The following is a 16178-nucleotide window of genomic DNA, read 5'->3' as shown; positions in this document are numbered from 1 at the left end:
GACAGAAACCTGTACCTGACACAGGAGACTGTAGACGCTGGAATCTAGGGCATTGGACAATCTGCTGGGGGAGCTTAGTGGGTGCAGTAGCATCTGTGGTTGCGACAAAGGGACAGTTCTGATGCAGGCTCACAACCGGAAATATCACCTATCCTTTTGCCTCCACAGATGCTACTCGGCCACTGAGTTCCTCCTGCAGTTTTTTTTTTTTTGCTGTGCTGGTTTTTAGTGAGGTAATGGTGAGCTGTACCATGTTGACCCTGTTACCTATGCATCTTTTGGGTTGAGTATATGCAAGGCTTATTTATGCAATCTCATCAGAGCTTCTCCTGAATGCAGGGGCAGTTATCTGTGGAGTGATTCAAAGCCAGTCTCTGGCGGGGATCTAATACAAACCTGTAGCAACCCGACAGTAAACTTGATCTCCACACTCAGTGCACTGTGGACGGCCTCACTGCAGCCACAATGCACTGACTGTTAATCGAGTGGATGCCGTTTCAGTCAAGGAGATGCTCGAGTATTGTTGGAGCCAAATTTATCCAGGCAAATAGACAGTACTCCATCACTCTTCACACTTATGGAGAGAAATGGAAAGTCATTTACTTCGGGATAACCAGCCTCTGACTTGGTTTGTTTAGTTTTAGTTCAGAGATACAGCATGGCAATAGGCCCTACGGTCCACCCGAGCCCTTGCTGGCCAGTGATCACCCATTTACACTAGTTCCATCCTACACACCAGGGACAATTCACAGAAGCCAATTAACCTACAAACCTGCACGTCTTTCGAATGTGGGAGGAAACCGGAGCACCCAGAGAAAACCCACACGGACACTGGGGGAACGTACAAACTCCGTACAGACACTATCCATAATCAGGATCGAATCCGGGTCTCAGGCGCTGTAAGGCAGCAGCTCTACCACTGCACCACCGTGCCACCCTCATTTTGTTTGTTTATTTACCTACAACCGGTAGGCATTCACCCTATCTACTGCCATTCTCTGCTAAGGATAATAATGAATTCAGACATTTCAACCATCTGATCCAACAGCCAACTCATGGGTTAACACAGAACGGGTCTCCCACCCACAAAGTGCACCCAGGGCTAAATTGCTGGCAAGACAATAAAAGTAAGACTACCAGAACAAAGGGGGCAATAAGATAACAAGAATCCGACCATCTGTGTAACCATTCTGCCGATCATAAATAATTTCCTTACCTGATTATTGTCTCGTTGTCAATTCTTACAATGCAGTATGGATCACTGCTTCCTGTTCTGAAAACAAAAAGGGAAGAGAACTGAGTATTTCTTGCCTACAATGAACCTGCATCGACAGGGAGCCCGCTATTTAATATGGTGCCCACAGGTAAAGCATTCACAGTAATAAAAGATAAAAAAAGATAAAAGGTATTCATATAATAGCTGTCTAGCTCGGATTAAAACGGGAAATTTGCTTTGCTTTAGAGGGAACTGAAAATTCTCTCAAAAGTTGATAATTAATTTCTCTTGAAAAGTATTTGAAAAGAAATCGAGAAATTAAATCATACTGAGTGAACGTATGAATTAAGAGCAGGATTGGGTATTCAGCCCTTCAAGCATGCTCTGCAATTCAATAAGATGCTAAACTGATTGCACTCTCTCCCACTCTACAGCTACTACTTGGACAAATGCAAGAAGTGATTTGTTGGGAAAGCTGGGGTCAAATATATGGAAGCAACATCCCCTCTTCCTCAAGGTGTCACATTACTAAATCCTCATTCAGAAGACAGCGCATTGTGACCATGGAGCTGATCTTGTGTCTTTGCTGTATTTAATCAGAAGGCACTCTCACCTTTAGGCAAATTGGTTTTGGGTTCCCACCCACTCTCAGAATCTTGAGCACAAGACCCTGGCCTGATGCTTCAATCTAGCACAAAGTTGGTAGGAAGGAACTGCAGATGCTGGTTTAAACCAAAGAAAGACACAAAAGGCTGGAGTAACTCAGTGGGACAGACAGCATCTCTGGAGAGAAGGAATGGGTGATGTTTCGCATCTGAAGAAGGGTCTCAATACTGAAACGTCACCCATTCCTTCTCTCCAGAGATGCTGCCTGTCCCGTTGAGTTACTCCAGCTTTTGGTGTCTATCTTTAGCACAAAGTTGGACCGTGCAGCCTTTCAGATGTGATGTCAAAACTAGACTCTGTCTGCTCTCTGAGATAAACAATCCCACGGTGAGATTTTGTAAAACAGTGGAATTATAGCCAGCGTTCTGGCCAACCATTGTCAAGGAACATTATGAAAGCATGATGATTATTGGATCATTAAATACTTTTTGTTTATGAGCTTGCTGTATAAAATATGTCTCTGTTAATCCTCCGTTACAACAATGACTATACTTGGCAGTCAGCGAATAAATTGTAAGATGCTTTGAAATTTCCTGAGAGGTTCCAGATAAATGGAAGTCTCCTTCTCGGAGGTGAAACGTCTGCATAGCCAAGCTGAGAAGTCATAGCCATCTGTCAAATGAGACAGGAACAAATGCTGTGTTTCTTCAGAGATTATTTCTTGTGAGGCCCCAATTACCAGCCTGGGGTAGATTTTACAAACATGAATAAAAGCCATTCTGAAATACAAAACCCTTGCCAAGTGATTTTGCGACTCGAATCTTTCCTACATCCATCGTCGCGATGGCAGAGATATACATTGTGTTGAGGTTCTGCCCATTTCAAACCACTTAAAATTTCAATTTGATTTTTGTAAAATTTAATTCGGTTTCCTGATGGTAAATACTAGAGTTTTTACATTGTCGGCAGGAATCTGATAATTTATATAGGAACTATAAGGTCGCAGGTGTATAATGTAAACTATTGTGCTGGTAAAGGAAAAGTTGTGCCTGCCCTTTCTGCATGCAACAAAGCTAATTGACTGACGAAAACTGAGGTTGATTGCTTTTAGCAAAAGGAAGTCTTGAGATTAAGATTGGCATAAATATCTGGCCGCAGTCTATTTGTAAACTTTTCACCCGATAGTAAGTAATTATTAATCATCCTCAGCAAAGCCAAACAGACTTTTTTGTAAGATTAATTGTGATTTATTGGTGTTTTGTACAAAGCCTGTCATGGAGAGTGATGGATATCCTCAACACTAATGGGTACTTTTCAAACACAGATGCATCAAATAAGTGAAGTTGAAGACTGAGCCATAACACTCCAGCCACAACACTGTGCCCCATAATAGTTCCTAGCCAAGAATCTGTATTAGCACTGCATGATACAATTTCATCCATTAGGCTTAGAATCCATAGATCGTCAGTCTGTAACAACAATCAATGCACTTTGGTTTCTCTTCTTAATGCAGTCTTTTAGAGTGCAAAAACAACATACTGAATGTACGACCAATTTATTGACCCAAGCCGAAAACTGGTCGGGTGGGACTGGGCGAGTTGCTGCCTTACAGCGCCAGAGACTCGGGTTGGATCCCGACTACGGGTGCTTGTCAGTATGGAGTCTCCCCGTGGCCTGCGTGGGTTTTCTCCAGGTGCTCTGGTTTGCTCCCACACTCCAAAGACGCACAGGTTTGTAGTTAAGTGGCTTCGGTAAAGATTGAACATTGTCCCTCGTGTGTAGGATAGAGCTGGTGTACGGGGATCACAGATCAGCACAGACTCGGTGGGCCAAAGGACTTGCTTCCGTGCTTTATCTCTAAACTAAACTAAACTGGGAGTCAGAAACTTATTATTGTTTTTTTTTTACATAGTTATGTCAATGAAGCAAGAATGTAAATGTGGATAAGCCAGAAAGTGGGGCTAACTGGATTGCCAATCGAAATGGACTCAAGGGTCAAATGATTTTTGCTACATACTTCTACAGAATGTATCGATGAAGTCATCAAGGCAATTTACAGAGGGCAAAGGGGGGGGGGGGGGGGAGGGGGGGGGGGGGGGGGTGGGGAGAAACTAAAATAGATAAAAGTCAAAGAGCAAGGTGAAAAATTCCAAAGATGTGACCAAAAGTTTGTTACGACAGTGGGATTTGAGAAGAAATGTTATTAAGAGGGTAAATGGAGAGAAAGCAAAGACAAATATATTTTGGGAAAGAGGGTTAAATTTAAGTCAAACAAATTGAGCAGGAACATAGTGGAGAAAGCTGCTGGTTTACGTACTCTCTGCATTATGACAACCACTTCATAAAGTTCAGCTTTGTTAGTTAAAGGAGCACAAGTGAACTGATGATGTGTTTCCATTCCAGCAAACCCTGGCAATAACAGTCCCACATTGTGCATTATTTTTCAAAAGGGTGCTATTTTAAGACAAGAGTGAAGTGATCTTTATAAATGAAGAATTCAGAACATCACGGAGATCCAAATGAGTGTTTTGTTTACAAGTGACGCCTTGTAGTATAACGTGATCGTTCTGTTCACTTGGTCAATCAAGTGTCAAGATCGCAGCTGAGGTTATTAGGGTGGGAAGAAAACTCAGAGGCTTCCAGATGTAGCACAGGAGCTGTTGCCTTGGTTACTGGTGTTACTGCTCAGAGGTACCCTTGGTGAAGTAGTTTTATGCAAACCAAGTCTACGCCAAACAAAAAATAATTGGTCAAATATCTGAGAATCGGCTGTCTCTCATTGTGTTTTGGCCCTGTGGAGATCCCTCTAATGATAAATTCAAAAGTAAAAAATGTCAGATAAATAGTCAAGGCCCTGTCCCACTTTCCTGAGTTACTCACGAATTCTCCCGCATTTTCCCCTTGATTCAAACTCGTTGAATGTCCGTAGCGAGTCCCCATAGATATTTTGTAACGGCTCATAATGCCAGCCGTCGGTACTCGGGGCATCAGGTAAGTTTTTTCAGCATGTTGAAAAATGTCCACGAGTAAAACAAATAGCCCCGAGTACCTACGGCTGGCTATTACCATAATTCTCCGAGTTTGAATCAAGGGGAAAACTCGGGAGAATTCGTGAGTAACTCGGGAAAGTGGGAAAGGGCCTTAAGTCTCAGCTTATTCAAACATTTTAGATCCTAAGGGGGCTTGACAGGGCACATGTGGAGAAACGGGTCAGTCATTTATAAGGGAACTGTGTAAAAAATTATTCTCTCACGGTTGTGAACGTCTGGAAAATTCTCGGCTCTCAGGGTGGTGGAAGCCGTATTATTAAATATATTTAATGTCCGGTTAGGAAAATAGTTGTTATATCTAGGAACTCAAGGCCATGAGGAGAGTAATGTTCTTTTTAAATGGAGGGGAGACCTGGGACAGTCTACCTTCTTGTGCACTTGTGAAATTAAAAACATAAATATATTCCAAGCAGCAAATGAAGAACTCGTCTTCAAAGGACACAAAGGATAGAGAGAACAATATGCATTTCCGTAGCATCGTTCATAATCCCTGGTCATTTTCAGCCACTATTTGGAGTGTAGTCATTGATATAATGTAGATAGCTCAGTAACCAAGTTACACACGATGAGGTTCCACAGCAGCAAAGTGATTATGGGCAAATAACCCACTCGGGGCAATGTCCTAGTCCCAAGTATCTTCAGCTGCTTCACCTAGGATTTATCATTGGATGCCTCCACTGATGCCAATGAGATAAATGTAGACCAGCAACCATTTTGCAGAGCACCTGTACTTTGGTCACTCCTTCCTCACCTGGCTCCATCTGCCCATTGTTTTTGCTTCTTATTTGTTTCCAGCTATTCCCCACACCCTGTCTCTTAATTTCCTCCCTGCTTCCCAACCTAGATCCATCGGTCCGTCATCCCCCACCTCAGCTGTTGCAATCTATCACCCATCAGCCCCTATCTCGCCCTTCAAACCCTTCTCGTTATACCGGCTAACTTCTCCCTATACTCTCTGTCTTGATACAGAGTCACGACTCACAATGTCTTGCCCTTTGCCTCCTCAGATGTTGCTCGCTCGGTTGAGTTTCTCCAGCAGTTTGATTTATCCCCATCTCAGATACTGACACAGTCCATGCCAAAATACAACAAGATCTAGACCATGAATAGCTATGATCAGATATACACTACAAAAAAAATCATGCTGTGCATGTCCGAGGCGATTGATATTTTCAGTGTATTTTCAGTCAGGGAGAATCTAACTGAAAATCAAAATACTTTTCAGCCTGTCAGTTAGCAGGCGTGGAGAGAGAAATGGAGTGAAGGGGTGGCACAGTGGCACAGCTGGTAATGTTGCTGCCTTACAGCACCAGAGATCAGGCTTCGATCTTTGTGCCGGTTGCACGTTTTCCCTGCGACAGCGTGGGTTTCCTCCAGGTACTCCGGTTTCCTCCCATATCCCAAAGATGTGTTGGTCTATTGGTCTCCGTAAATTGCCCCAAGTGAGAAGGGTGTGGATGCAAAAGTAGGAAAATGTAAAACTGGTGTGAATGGGTGATGTATGGTCAAGTGGACTCGGTGGGATGAAGGGCCTGTTTCTATGCTGTTTCTCTAATCTAAACTATACCTTGCACCATTGACAAAACAAATACTTTTTGCTTGGATAAGTGGAGTTCCAACAACACTCAAGGAAGAACACCATCTAGGATACACCAGCCCATCTACTACCCTGAACTTTTGTTCCCTCTGTCAGTGGCACTCTCTAGCTTCAGGCTGTACCATCTTCAAAATGAACCCCAAAATGTCCCATAAAGATAACACCAGCACGTTCTTGGGAACATTATTACCTGATACCCAATATTATCCAAGGCTTGCAATATGTTCCAATTACTTCATCATAGAAACATAGAAATATAGAAAATAGGTGCATGAGTAGGCCATTTGGCCCTTCAAGCCTGCACCGCCATTCAATATGATCATGGCTGATCATCCAACTCAGTATCCTGTACCTGCCTTCTCTCCATACCCCCTGATCCCTTTGGACACAAGGGCCACATCTAACTCCCTCTTAAATATAGCCAATGAACTGGCCTCAACTACCTTCTGTGGCAGAGAGTTCCAGAGATTCACCACTCTCTGTGTGAAAAATGTTTTTCTCATCTCGGTCCTAAAGGATTTCCCCTCTATCCTCAAACTGTGACCCCTTGTCCTGAACTTCCCCAACATCGGGAACAATCTTCCTGCATCTAGCCTGTCCAACCCCTTAAGAATTTTGTAAGTTTCTATAAGATCCCGCCTCAATCTCCTAAATTCTAGCGAGTACAAGCCGAGTCTATCCAATCTTTCTTCATATGAAAGTCCTGACATCCCAGGAATCAGTCTGGTGAACCTTCTCGGTACTGCCTCTATGGCAAGAATGTCTTTCCTCAGGTTTGGAGACCAAAGCTGTATGCAATACTCCAGGTGTGGTCTCACCAAGACCCTGTACAACTGCATGGCAGAGCATGGCATGGCATGGCAGAGCCTAAATCCTGAAAGTCTAATGCATGGTTTTATGTTCACCATGAGGACTTCAGCGGTTCAAGAGGACAATTTAGGGCAAAGGGCAAAGGGCAATGGGCAAGGACAATTGCAAATGGGAAATAAATGCTGACCTTGCCCTCAAGAATGAGGAGAAAAGTTGGAAAATAACAACTTATTTTGTACGTGAGCACCAACGGAATATGTCTAACACCACAGACAACTCGTGGCTTGTGGAAAGAGCAAACCACAACTAGCAGAAGTGCAAGGTCCTGTCACAGCATTTACAGGAAAGGCTGACTTACAAAATCCACTCACTACCTGTTTTAAAATGCAACCATTTTCTGTTCCTCTCCTTTCAAGCATCCTTGTGAAGTATCACGGATTGAACGCACACACGCACATTAAAACAGTGAGAAAAAAACCGATCTTTTAGCCTCATTAAAGTTCAGTATCTTTGTCAGACATAACAAACTCACAGGTCACCTTTCCTCAGATGCTGATGTAACAAGCACAGAGGTTCAACAGAGGTACTGGAGAATTATTCCCTGAATCCATTAGCTTGAGAAGGCCATGGTTAGACACAATACATCACAGCATATCCTGAAACCGATTCATATTTTCTCCTTTATGTCCCAAGTATCCACGGATTGTATAGAATCAGATACATCATCCCAAATGCGATCACAGTATCTCTTGTACTCCAACAGTTCCAGTCACCAAACATAACTCCAAGGCTTTCTACTCCTCATCCGTCCATATATTCACCTACCTCAGTATGAAAGAATTAGTCGGTAGTACAGCTTTCAGCTGACCAAGCCCAATTCTCTGATATCAAGTAACAGTTTCAATGTTAAAGATGCTTTTCATCGTTGGACAGTCATTTTGCAACAAAACAAGCCCTTTGATCCACTATGTCAATGCCAGCTTCATGTAACTATCTATATTAATCCCATTTCAATTTCCTAATAGGATAAAGGAGACCATCAAGTCTATGATGGCTCTCAGACCAATCTCATTTCCCACTTACATACCAGTAACCAATTCTCCCACACTTGCACATTAACTTATCTCCTGATTGTCCCACCAGACACCTACAGTGGGGATTTAAAACAAGACACAAAATGGTAGAGTAACTCAGTGGGTACACAAAATTGCTGGGGAAACTCAGCGGGTGCAGCAGCATCTATGGAGCGAAGGAAATAGGCGACGTTTCGGGCCGAAACCCTTCTTCAGACTGATGGGGGGTGGGGGGGGGAAAGAAAGAAGGAAAAGGGGAGGAGGAGGAGGAGGAGGAGCCCGAGGGCGGGCGGGTAACTCAGTGGGTCAGGCAGCATCTCTGGAGAACATGAATAGGCGACGTTTCAGGTCGGGAGCCTTCTCTATAGACGCTGCCTGACCTGCTGAGTTACTCCAGCACTTTATTTCTTTTTTTGTTAACCAGCATCTGTGTTCCTATCTACACTAGGCTGACTCGCAGGAGCCAATTAAAGTAACAACCAGCACACCTTTGGGAAGTGTAGAACAAAACAAAGCATCTGGGAGAAAGCTCTGTGGTCACAGAGAGAAGATACAAACTGCACACAGACAGCATGAAAGGCAAGGACTGAACCCATAGCACTGGAGCAGTGAGGAAGCAGCAGCACCCATTGCACCATTGTCTAACTTGCCTCAAAGTCGTCTGCATTAATATTGAATTCTTATTAGAATCAGAAGTTTGCAATTTAAAAGGAGATAATTTGGTCATCGATGTCCAACAAGGAGCTGCTGCTGAAGAGCTGTCAGGGGTTATGTGGCAAAGGCAGGAGAGTGGGGTTGAGAGGGAAAAATAGATCAGCCATGATTGAATGGCGGAGTTGACTTCATGGGCTGAATGGCCTTATTCTGCTCTTAGATCTTACGAATTTATGAACCTCCTCTCATTTCTCAATTTTCCATCCACAACCTTGTTGGTTAGAGCACAGCCAATGCCGATATATTTTTCAACACAATGAATATTTCTGCGTCCATAACCCTTCAGGAAGCACGGGTCTAACCTCACCACCCAGAGGTGGATGACAAATATCCTTAAACCTCCGCCCTACCTGTTAAACTTCTAATAATTGCATTAATCTTTGCACGCCTCTCCAGCTACTGGTAGAAGGTAAAAAGAAGAAAAATCAATGCACCTTTCAAGGCTTCTCAGTTTTTTTTTAATACATAATCCCCACAACTCCATTTTTTTCTCCTAAAGTAAGGAACCCCAGACATTCCAACCCTTTCTCCATCCCAGGAATATGGGAATAAATACCTTCATGCCCGTCTTTCTTCCAGCACATCTTTCCTGCCACATGGGGATACAAAATATCTGCAGTACTCTAGATATTATTTTACAGTTCCAGCATGACCTTCCTATTCCTTTTGACGTTTTAACCACAGTGGATCCACTATCAATTCCCTTCAGAGACTTGACGTAGGTTGGGAAGCTAACTTTCACCCACTGATTCTGGTGAAATGATCTCACATAGATAACCTGCCCATCATTTTGCTGGAGACCTTGGTTTGCAGAAACCAATAACTAGATCACCCGCAATACAAGGCATCAGGTGATAAATGACCAGATTGGGTTTGTTCAGCGTTTTGTGAATAGGAACAAGCTGTCCAATATTCGTAGAGTCAGGTAGATGCCAGGGTTGTGAGTGTACTGGTTCAAGGTACAGCTACTTCTAGAGCACAGATCTTCAGCACAAGCTCAGCCTGGTATAAAATCAACAAGCTTGAAACTATCCAGGATATACCACAGAGTTGGTTCCCCCACTTACGGCTGTTGTGCGAGGAGCTCTAGTACTTTGATCCAGAGGTGAATAAAAGACATCATTCAAAGTCACAATGGTATGTAACCCAAGCAGCATACCTTTGCATTCCAGCATTGCTGTGGGTTTGCTACTCTTATCTCTTGGCATGGTAGAAATGACAAGTTGGATTAAAATGATTAATGGCAGTAGCAGGAGATGTGATTATTCGATGTGTGTTTAGAGGGAGGGAGTAAAAAGAACAATTACGCTAATAAATGGGACTTTGCACTTGTAAGCAAGTGTTGCTTGCTAACAGTATCGAAGACAATTTCAATCACTTGGGTGATTAAAAGCTGACTGAGAGAAAGCATTGTTGACAATGCTATCGAGAGGCACTTATTCAACAATAATCTGCTCACCTATATAGAGCTTGAGTTTCAATGGGGCCACGTTGCTCCAGATACCATTGCTGAATTCCAAAACTAAGGATGGCATAAAGGCAGGATTTAACTGATCGTGGCATTGAGGAGCACTAATAGAACTGAAATGAATGGAAATCAAGAGGAAGACACTCATCAATAGTTGAAGAGGCCAAACTTCCCACAAAGGAAGATGATTGTGATTACTGGAATTCAACTATTCCAGCTCTGGAACATCATTGCATGAGGACCCAGCATAATGTCCTAGCCTCAACCATCTTCAGCTGCTTCATCAATGACTTCCCTTCAAACACAGGATCAAAAATAGACATGTTCACTGATCATTGCACAGATTAATTTTATTTGCAACTTCTCAGCAAGTGAAGCAGTCTGTGTTTGCACACAATGTGACATAGACTTATAACTGGCGAGTGATGCTTGTGCAAAGGAACTGCCATGGTTAGAGGGTGTGTAACCATGTATCCTTGACAGTCAATTACATTCCCAATGTCACGTCCCCCACCATAAACATCCGGGGTATCAGCATCGACCAGAAACTCAGCTGGACAGACAGCTACATACTGTAAGTACTGTAACAATAAGTGGCAGCACAGTGGCGCAGCAGTAGAGTTGCTGACTTGTAGCGTCACAGACCCGGGTTCAATCCTCACTAATGGTGCTGACTGTACGGAGTTTGTATATTCTCCCCATGACCGCGCATGGTTTTCCCGGGTGCTCCGGTTTCCTCCCGAAGCCACTCCGAAGACTTCCTGGTTTGTAGGTTAATTGGCTTCGGTAAGGAATTGTAAATTGTCCGCAGTGTGCAAGGATAGTGCTAGCGTGTGGGGATCGCTCGTCAGCGCTGACACGGTGGGTTGAAGGGCCCGTTTTCACGCTGTATCTCTAAATTACACTAAACTATATCTTTCAGTGAGTGACTCACCTCCTGACACTTCCAAGTCTTTTCTACCAAGGCACCTGTCACAAGTGTTATGAACTATTCTCTGCTTTCTTAAATGAATGCAACTTTAGTGGCTTTAGATGACAACATCCAAGAGGAGGCTGCCATTGATCAGTGTGTCATCCACCACCCTAAACATTCATTCCTTGCACCACCAGCATGCAGTGACTGGACCATACACCCGCAACACAATACACTGCAGATAATCACCTGGGTTCTTAGTTTAGTTTTGAGATACAGCATAGAAACAGGCCCTTCAGCGCACCAAGTCCGTGCCAACCAGCAATCACCCATTCACAATAGTTCTATACCCTATATCCAAAGTCCTGGGGACAATTTACAGAAGCCAATTAACCTACAAACCTGCACGTCTTCGGAATGTGGAATGGAAACCGATCACCTGGAGAAAACCCACGCTGTCACAGGGAGAAGGTGCAAACTCCATACAGACAGCATCTGTAGTCAGGATCGATCCCGGGTCTCTGGCACCGTTAGGCAGCAACTCTAGCACTGTGCCCACCATGTTGCCCCTTCTGCCAGCATCTCCAAACCCACGATTTCTATCAGCAAGCTGGGAAATGCTATTGCATGGGAACACCACTCATCCTGACATGGAATGCATTGCCAAATCTTTGTCATCGTTGTCGAATATAAATGCAGGAGCTCCCTCCCAAACAGCCCTGTGAGACTGCCTCCACCAGCGAGACTGCAGTGTTTCAAGGAGGCCGTTTACCACCAAGGGCAATAAATGCAGGCATTGTCAGTGATGCCCAGATCCCAAAATATATATTATTAAATGAAAAAAAATAATTGCAGGAAGTGCAGCTGATGGAACCTACAGGGAATAGTAGCCAAAAGATGCACAAAGATGCACTTAGAAATCTGAAATAAAAACAGAACATGATGAAGATACTTATCAGGTCAGATAGTGTCTGTAGAGATGGAAACAAGAGTTAATGTTTCAGGTTGAGGTCCTTTCAATTTTTCAGCAAAGAGGTCCTTCTGCAGTTGTACAGGGCCCTAGTGAGACCACACCTCAAGATTCAAGATTCAAGAGAGTTTATTGTCACGTGTCCCTGATAGGACAATGAAATTCTTGCTTTGCTTCAGCACAACAGAACATAGTAGGCATGACTACAAAACAGATCAGAGTGTCCAAATAACATTATATAAATATATGCACACATGAATAAATAACCTGATAAAGTGCAAATAACAGATAATGGGTTATTAATGATCAGAGTTTTGTGTGCACCTGGAGTATTGTGTGCAGTTTTGGTCTCCAAATTTGAGGAAGGACATTCTTGCTATTGAGGGGGTGCAGCGTAGATTCACAAAAGTTAATTCCCAGGATGGCGGGACTGTCATATGCTGAGAGAATGGAGCGGCTGGGCTTGTATACTCTGGAATTTAGAAGGATGAGATGGGATCTTATTGAAACATATAAGATTATTAACGGTTTGGACATGCTAGAGGCAGGAAACATGTTCCCGATTTTGGGAGAGTCCAGAACCAGGGGCCACAGTTTAAGAATAAGGGGTAAGCCATTTAAAATGGAGATGAGGAAACACTTTTTCACACAGAGAGTTGTGAATCTGTGGAATTCTCTGCCTCAGAGGGCGGTGAATGCCGGTTCTCTGGATACCTTCAAGAGAGAGCAAGATAGGGCTGTTAAAGATAGCGGAGTCAGGGGATATGGGGAGAAGGCAGGAACGGGGTACTGATTGTGGATGATCAGCTGTGATCACATTGAATGGCGGTACTGGCTCGAAGGGCCGAATGGCCTACTCTTGCACCTATTGTCTATTGTCTATAACGTTTCAATGGGATTGGGAATTAAATAGAGTTGAAACCATTTAAAATCTGGAGCATTGCAGCTAGTTTTCCCAAAAGGGAGAAACAAGGAACGGCAAACGCTGGTTTAGACAAAAGGATAGGGTCTGAAGAAGGGTTCCTACCGGAAATATCACCAAAGATAGACACAAAATGCTGGAGTAACTCGGTGGGACAGGCGGCACCCCTGGATAGAAGGAATGGGTGATGTTTCCGGTCGAAGGGTCTCGACCCAAAACGTCACCCATTTCTTCTGTCCAAGAATGGTTCCTGTCCCGTTAAGTTGCTCCCGCATTTTGTGTCTTTCTTCGGTGTAAACCAGCATCTGCAGTTCCTTCCTACACGAAACATCACTATCCACGTTCTCCAGTGATGATGCCTGACTCGCTGAGTTACTCTAGCACTTTTTGTTGGCAAGATCTCAATACATGCATCTGGCCATTAGCTTGATGGAATCAAGCTCATCTTTTAGCTTGAACGGAACCTAATTATTGCATTTGATGCGTTCTCAGAGGCGCTCGTCTCCTTCGTCTTTGTTGACGGAGTTTGGGGGAACAGCTTCATAGCCGGAGAGAGAGATAGAGAGAGGGAGGGAGAGAGTGGAAAGGTACCCGGGAGGGAAGGAAGAGAGAAGACAGGAATGAGGGGGTGAGGAAGGGAAAGAGAGGCAGATAAGCGAGAAAAGAATAAAAAGGAGGGACAAAATAAAATGCCGAGAGGGAGCGAATATTTCCTTAAAACCAGAGGCAGAATCGTAATATAAGTTCTTGGATAAATATGAAAGGCCAGACTTTGAGCAGCGAGGGTGGGGACGGAAATATCCCGGGAACACAGAGCTGTGGATGCAGGTGGACATGTCCAGTGTCACTGCTCACACTCCCTGTACACCACCGGGGCCGCTCTGGAGCATCAACACTACACTACACTTTGCTGTCGAGGCTGGTGAATATGATTACTTATCCTTCGCCACCCAAACAAAATTGTATCGTGCGGACCCAAGGAAAGACCACGTAGTGCTGGAGTAACTCAGCGTGTCAGGCAGCATCTCTGGCGAACATGGATAGGGGATGTGTAGGAAAGAAATGCCATGCTGGTTTAAACCGAAGATAGGCAGTCTGAAGAACGTTATCCATTCCTTCTCTCCAGAGATGCCGCCTGTCCCGCTGAGTTACTCCAGCATTTTGTGTCTATCTTCGGGATCACATTGTTCCCGGTATTGAGGTGATCCGCGGACTGGTCTGGCACCGGGCGGCAACCTTAGCCCCGGCACCGGCTCCGGGCTCTCTCCGGGACTCTGCCTAGAGCGCGGATGGAGGGAGGGGGGAGAGAGGGAGCGCGGATGAAGGGGAGAGGAGAGAGGGAGCGCGGCTGAAGGGAGGGAGGAGAGAGGGAGCGCGGCCGAAGGGGGAGAGGAGAGAGGGAGCGCGGCCGAAAGGGGAGAGGAGAGAGGGAGCGCGGATGGAGGGGAGAGGAGAGAGGGAGCGCGGATGAAGGGAGGGAGGAGAGAGGGAGCGCGGATGGAGGGGAGAGGAGAGATGGAGCGCGGATGGAGGGGAGAGGAGAGAGGGAGCGCGGATGGAGGGGAGAGGAGAGAGGGAGCGCGGATGGAGGGGAGAGGAGAGAGGGAGCGCGGATGGAGGGGAGAGGAGAGAGGGAGCGCGGATGGAGGGAGGGAGGAGAGAGGGAGCGCGGATGGAGGGGAGAGGACTTGACAAATGAAACCACACTACGGCGATGCACTGGGATTAAAATCCTGGGCTAAATGTCAGTTCCTGTCTCCTAAACTTCACGTGTTCTCCTCCGCCCGCGTTACATACACCGCCCTCTCCGCGCACAAGCGGGGTGTGAAAGGGGAGACGGGCAACTTTCCCCCTCGCTGTGGGGAGGAGATGTCAGCGGCTGATGAGGAGCAGAGGGGATATGGGGGGTAGGGGCGGGGAAGGGAGCCGAGCAGAGCCGAGCCGCGGGCGACCCCCAACAATACTCACAGATCCTTGGCTGGTAATTTCTTCCCTTCGACTATCCGAAGAAACAACGAGCTGCGCTTGGCCATGGCTTGTCACTGACTGCCATAGGTCGGCACGGAAAGTTACCGGGCTGGGCTGGGACGCTCTGAGACGGGCTGGGATGAGCTGGGCTGGGCTGTGTCCCTTTGTCCTGTTTTCACACCTTACACTTCCTTATCTACGTATCTCCCTCTCCCCTGACATCAGTCTGAAGAAGGGTCTCGACCCGAAACGTCATGCGAATTCTTTCTCTCCAGAAATTCTGACTGTCCCGCTGAGTTACTCCAGCTTTGTGTGTCTTATCTTCGGTTTAAACCAGCACCTGGCTTCCTACCCTGTGCTAGACTGAAGCTGGGCTGGGCGGCACAAGGGCTGGAGCAGCCTCCGACTGTCTACCGGGGGCCGAGGTGTCCATGTGCAGTTTCCATCGCGGCCGGGGCGGTGCCAACCCGCTTGATTGGCCGCAGCCTGGAAACTCAAACAGGAACGAGTGACGGGTTTCTTGGAACAAAAAAAATATTGTCAACGCTGTCATGCAAATCTCTCCCAGTCTAGTCGTGCACTCTGCCGTCCAGGCTCTTGAATATGATTCTATATCATTTGCCACCTAAACAAAACTGCATCGTCCAGACGCAAGCAACTGCAGATGCTGGTTTACAAAGAAAGACACCAAGTGCTGGAGTAACTCAGCGGGCCAGGCAACATTCTCTGGAGAACATGGATAGGGGATGTGTAGGAAGGAAATGCAGATGCTGGTTTAAAACGAAGATAGACACAAAATGCTGGAGTAACTCAGCGGGACAGGCAGCATCTCTGGAGAGAAGGAATGGGTGGCGTTTCGGGTCGAGACCCT

General features: G+C 45.4%; 1 protein-coding gene across 1 annotated transcript in view; it reads right to left on the bottom strand.

The window, feature by feature from the left end:
* LOC116988952 (ras GTPase-activating protein 4-like) overlaps nt 1-15775 on the bottom strand; it is a 124498-nt gene extending 108723 nt beyond the window's left edge. Inside the window, exons 1-2 of the mRNA XM_033046004.1 lie at nt 15308-15775; nt 1217-1273 (exon numbers count right to left, since the gene is read on the bottom strand). Of these exons, the coding sequence (XP_032901895.1) occupies nt 1217-1273; nt 15308-15372 (122 nt within the window). The 5' untranslated portion in view covers nt 15373-15775. The remainder of the gene's footprint in view (nt 1-1216; nt 1274-15307) is intronic.
* Between the last annotated feature and the right edge of the window lie 403 nt (nt 15776-16178).

This window comes from Amblyraja radiata, chromosome 28, assembly GCF_010909765.2.
Source record: "Amblyraja radiata isolate CabotCenter1 chromosome 28, sAmbRad1.1.pri, whole genome shotgun sequence".
In the NCBI taxonomy this organism is placed as follows: domain Eukaryota; kingdom Metazoa; phylum Chordata; class Chondrichthyes; order Rajiformes; family Rajidae; genus Amblyraja; species Amblyraja radiata.
The sequence above is the reverse complement of the archived record's forward strand: the minus strand, read 5'-3'. Positions and strand labels throughout refer to the sequence as shown.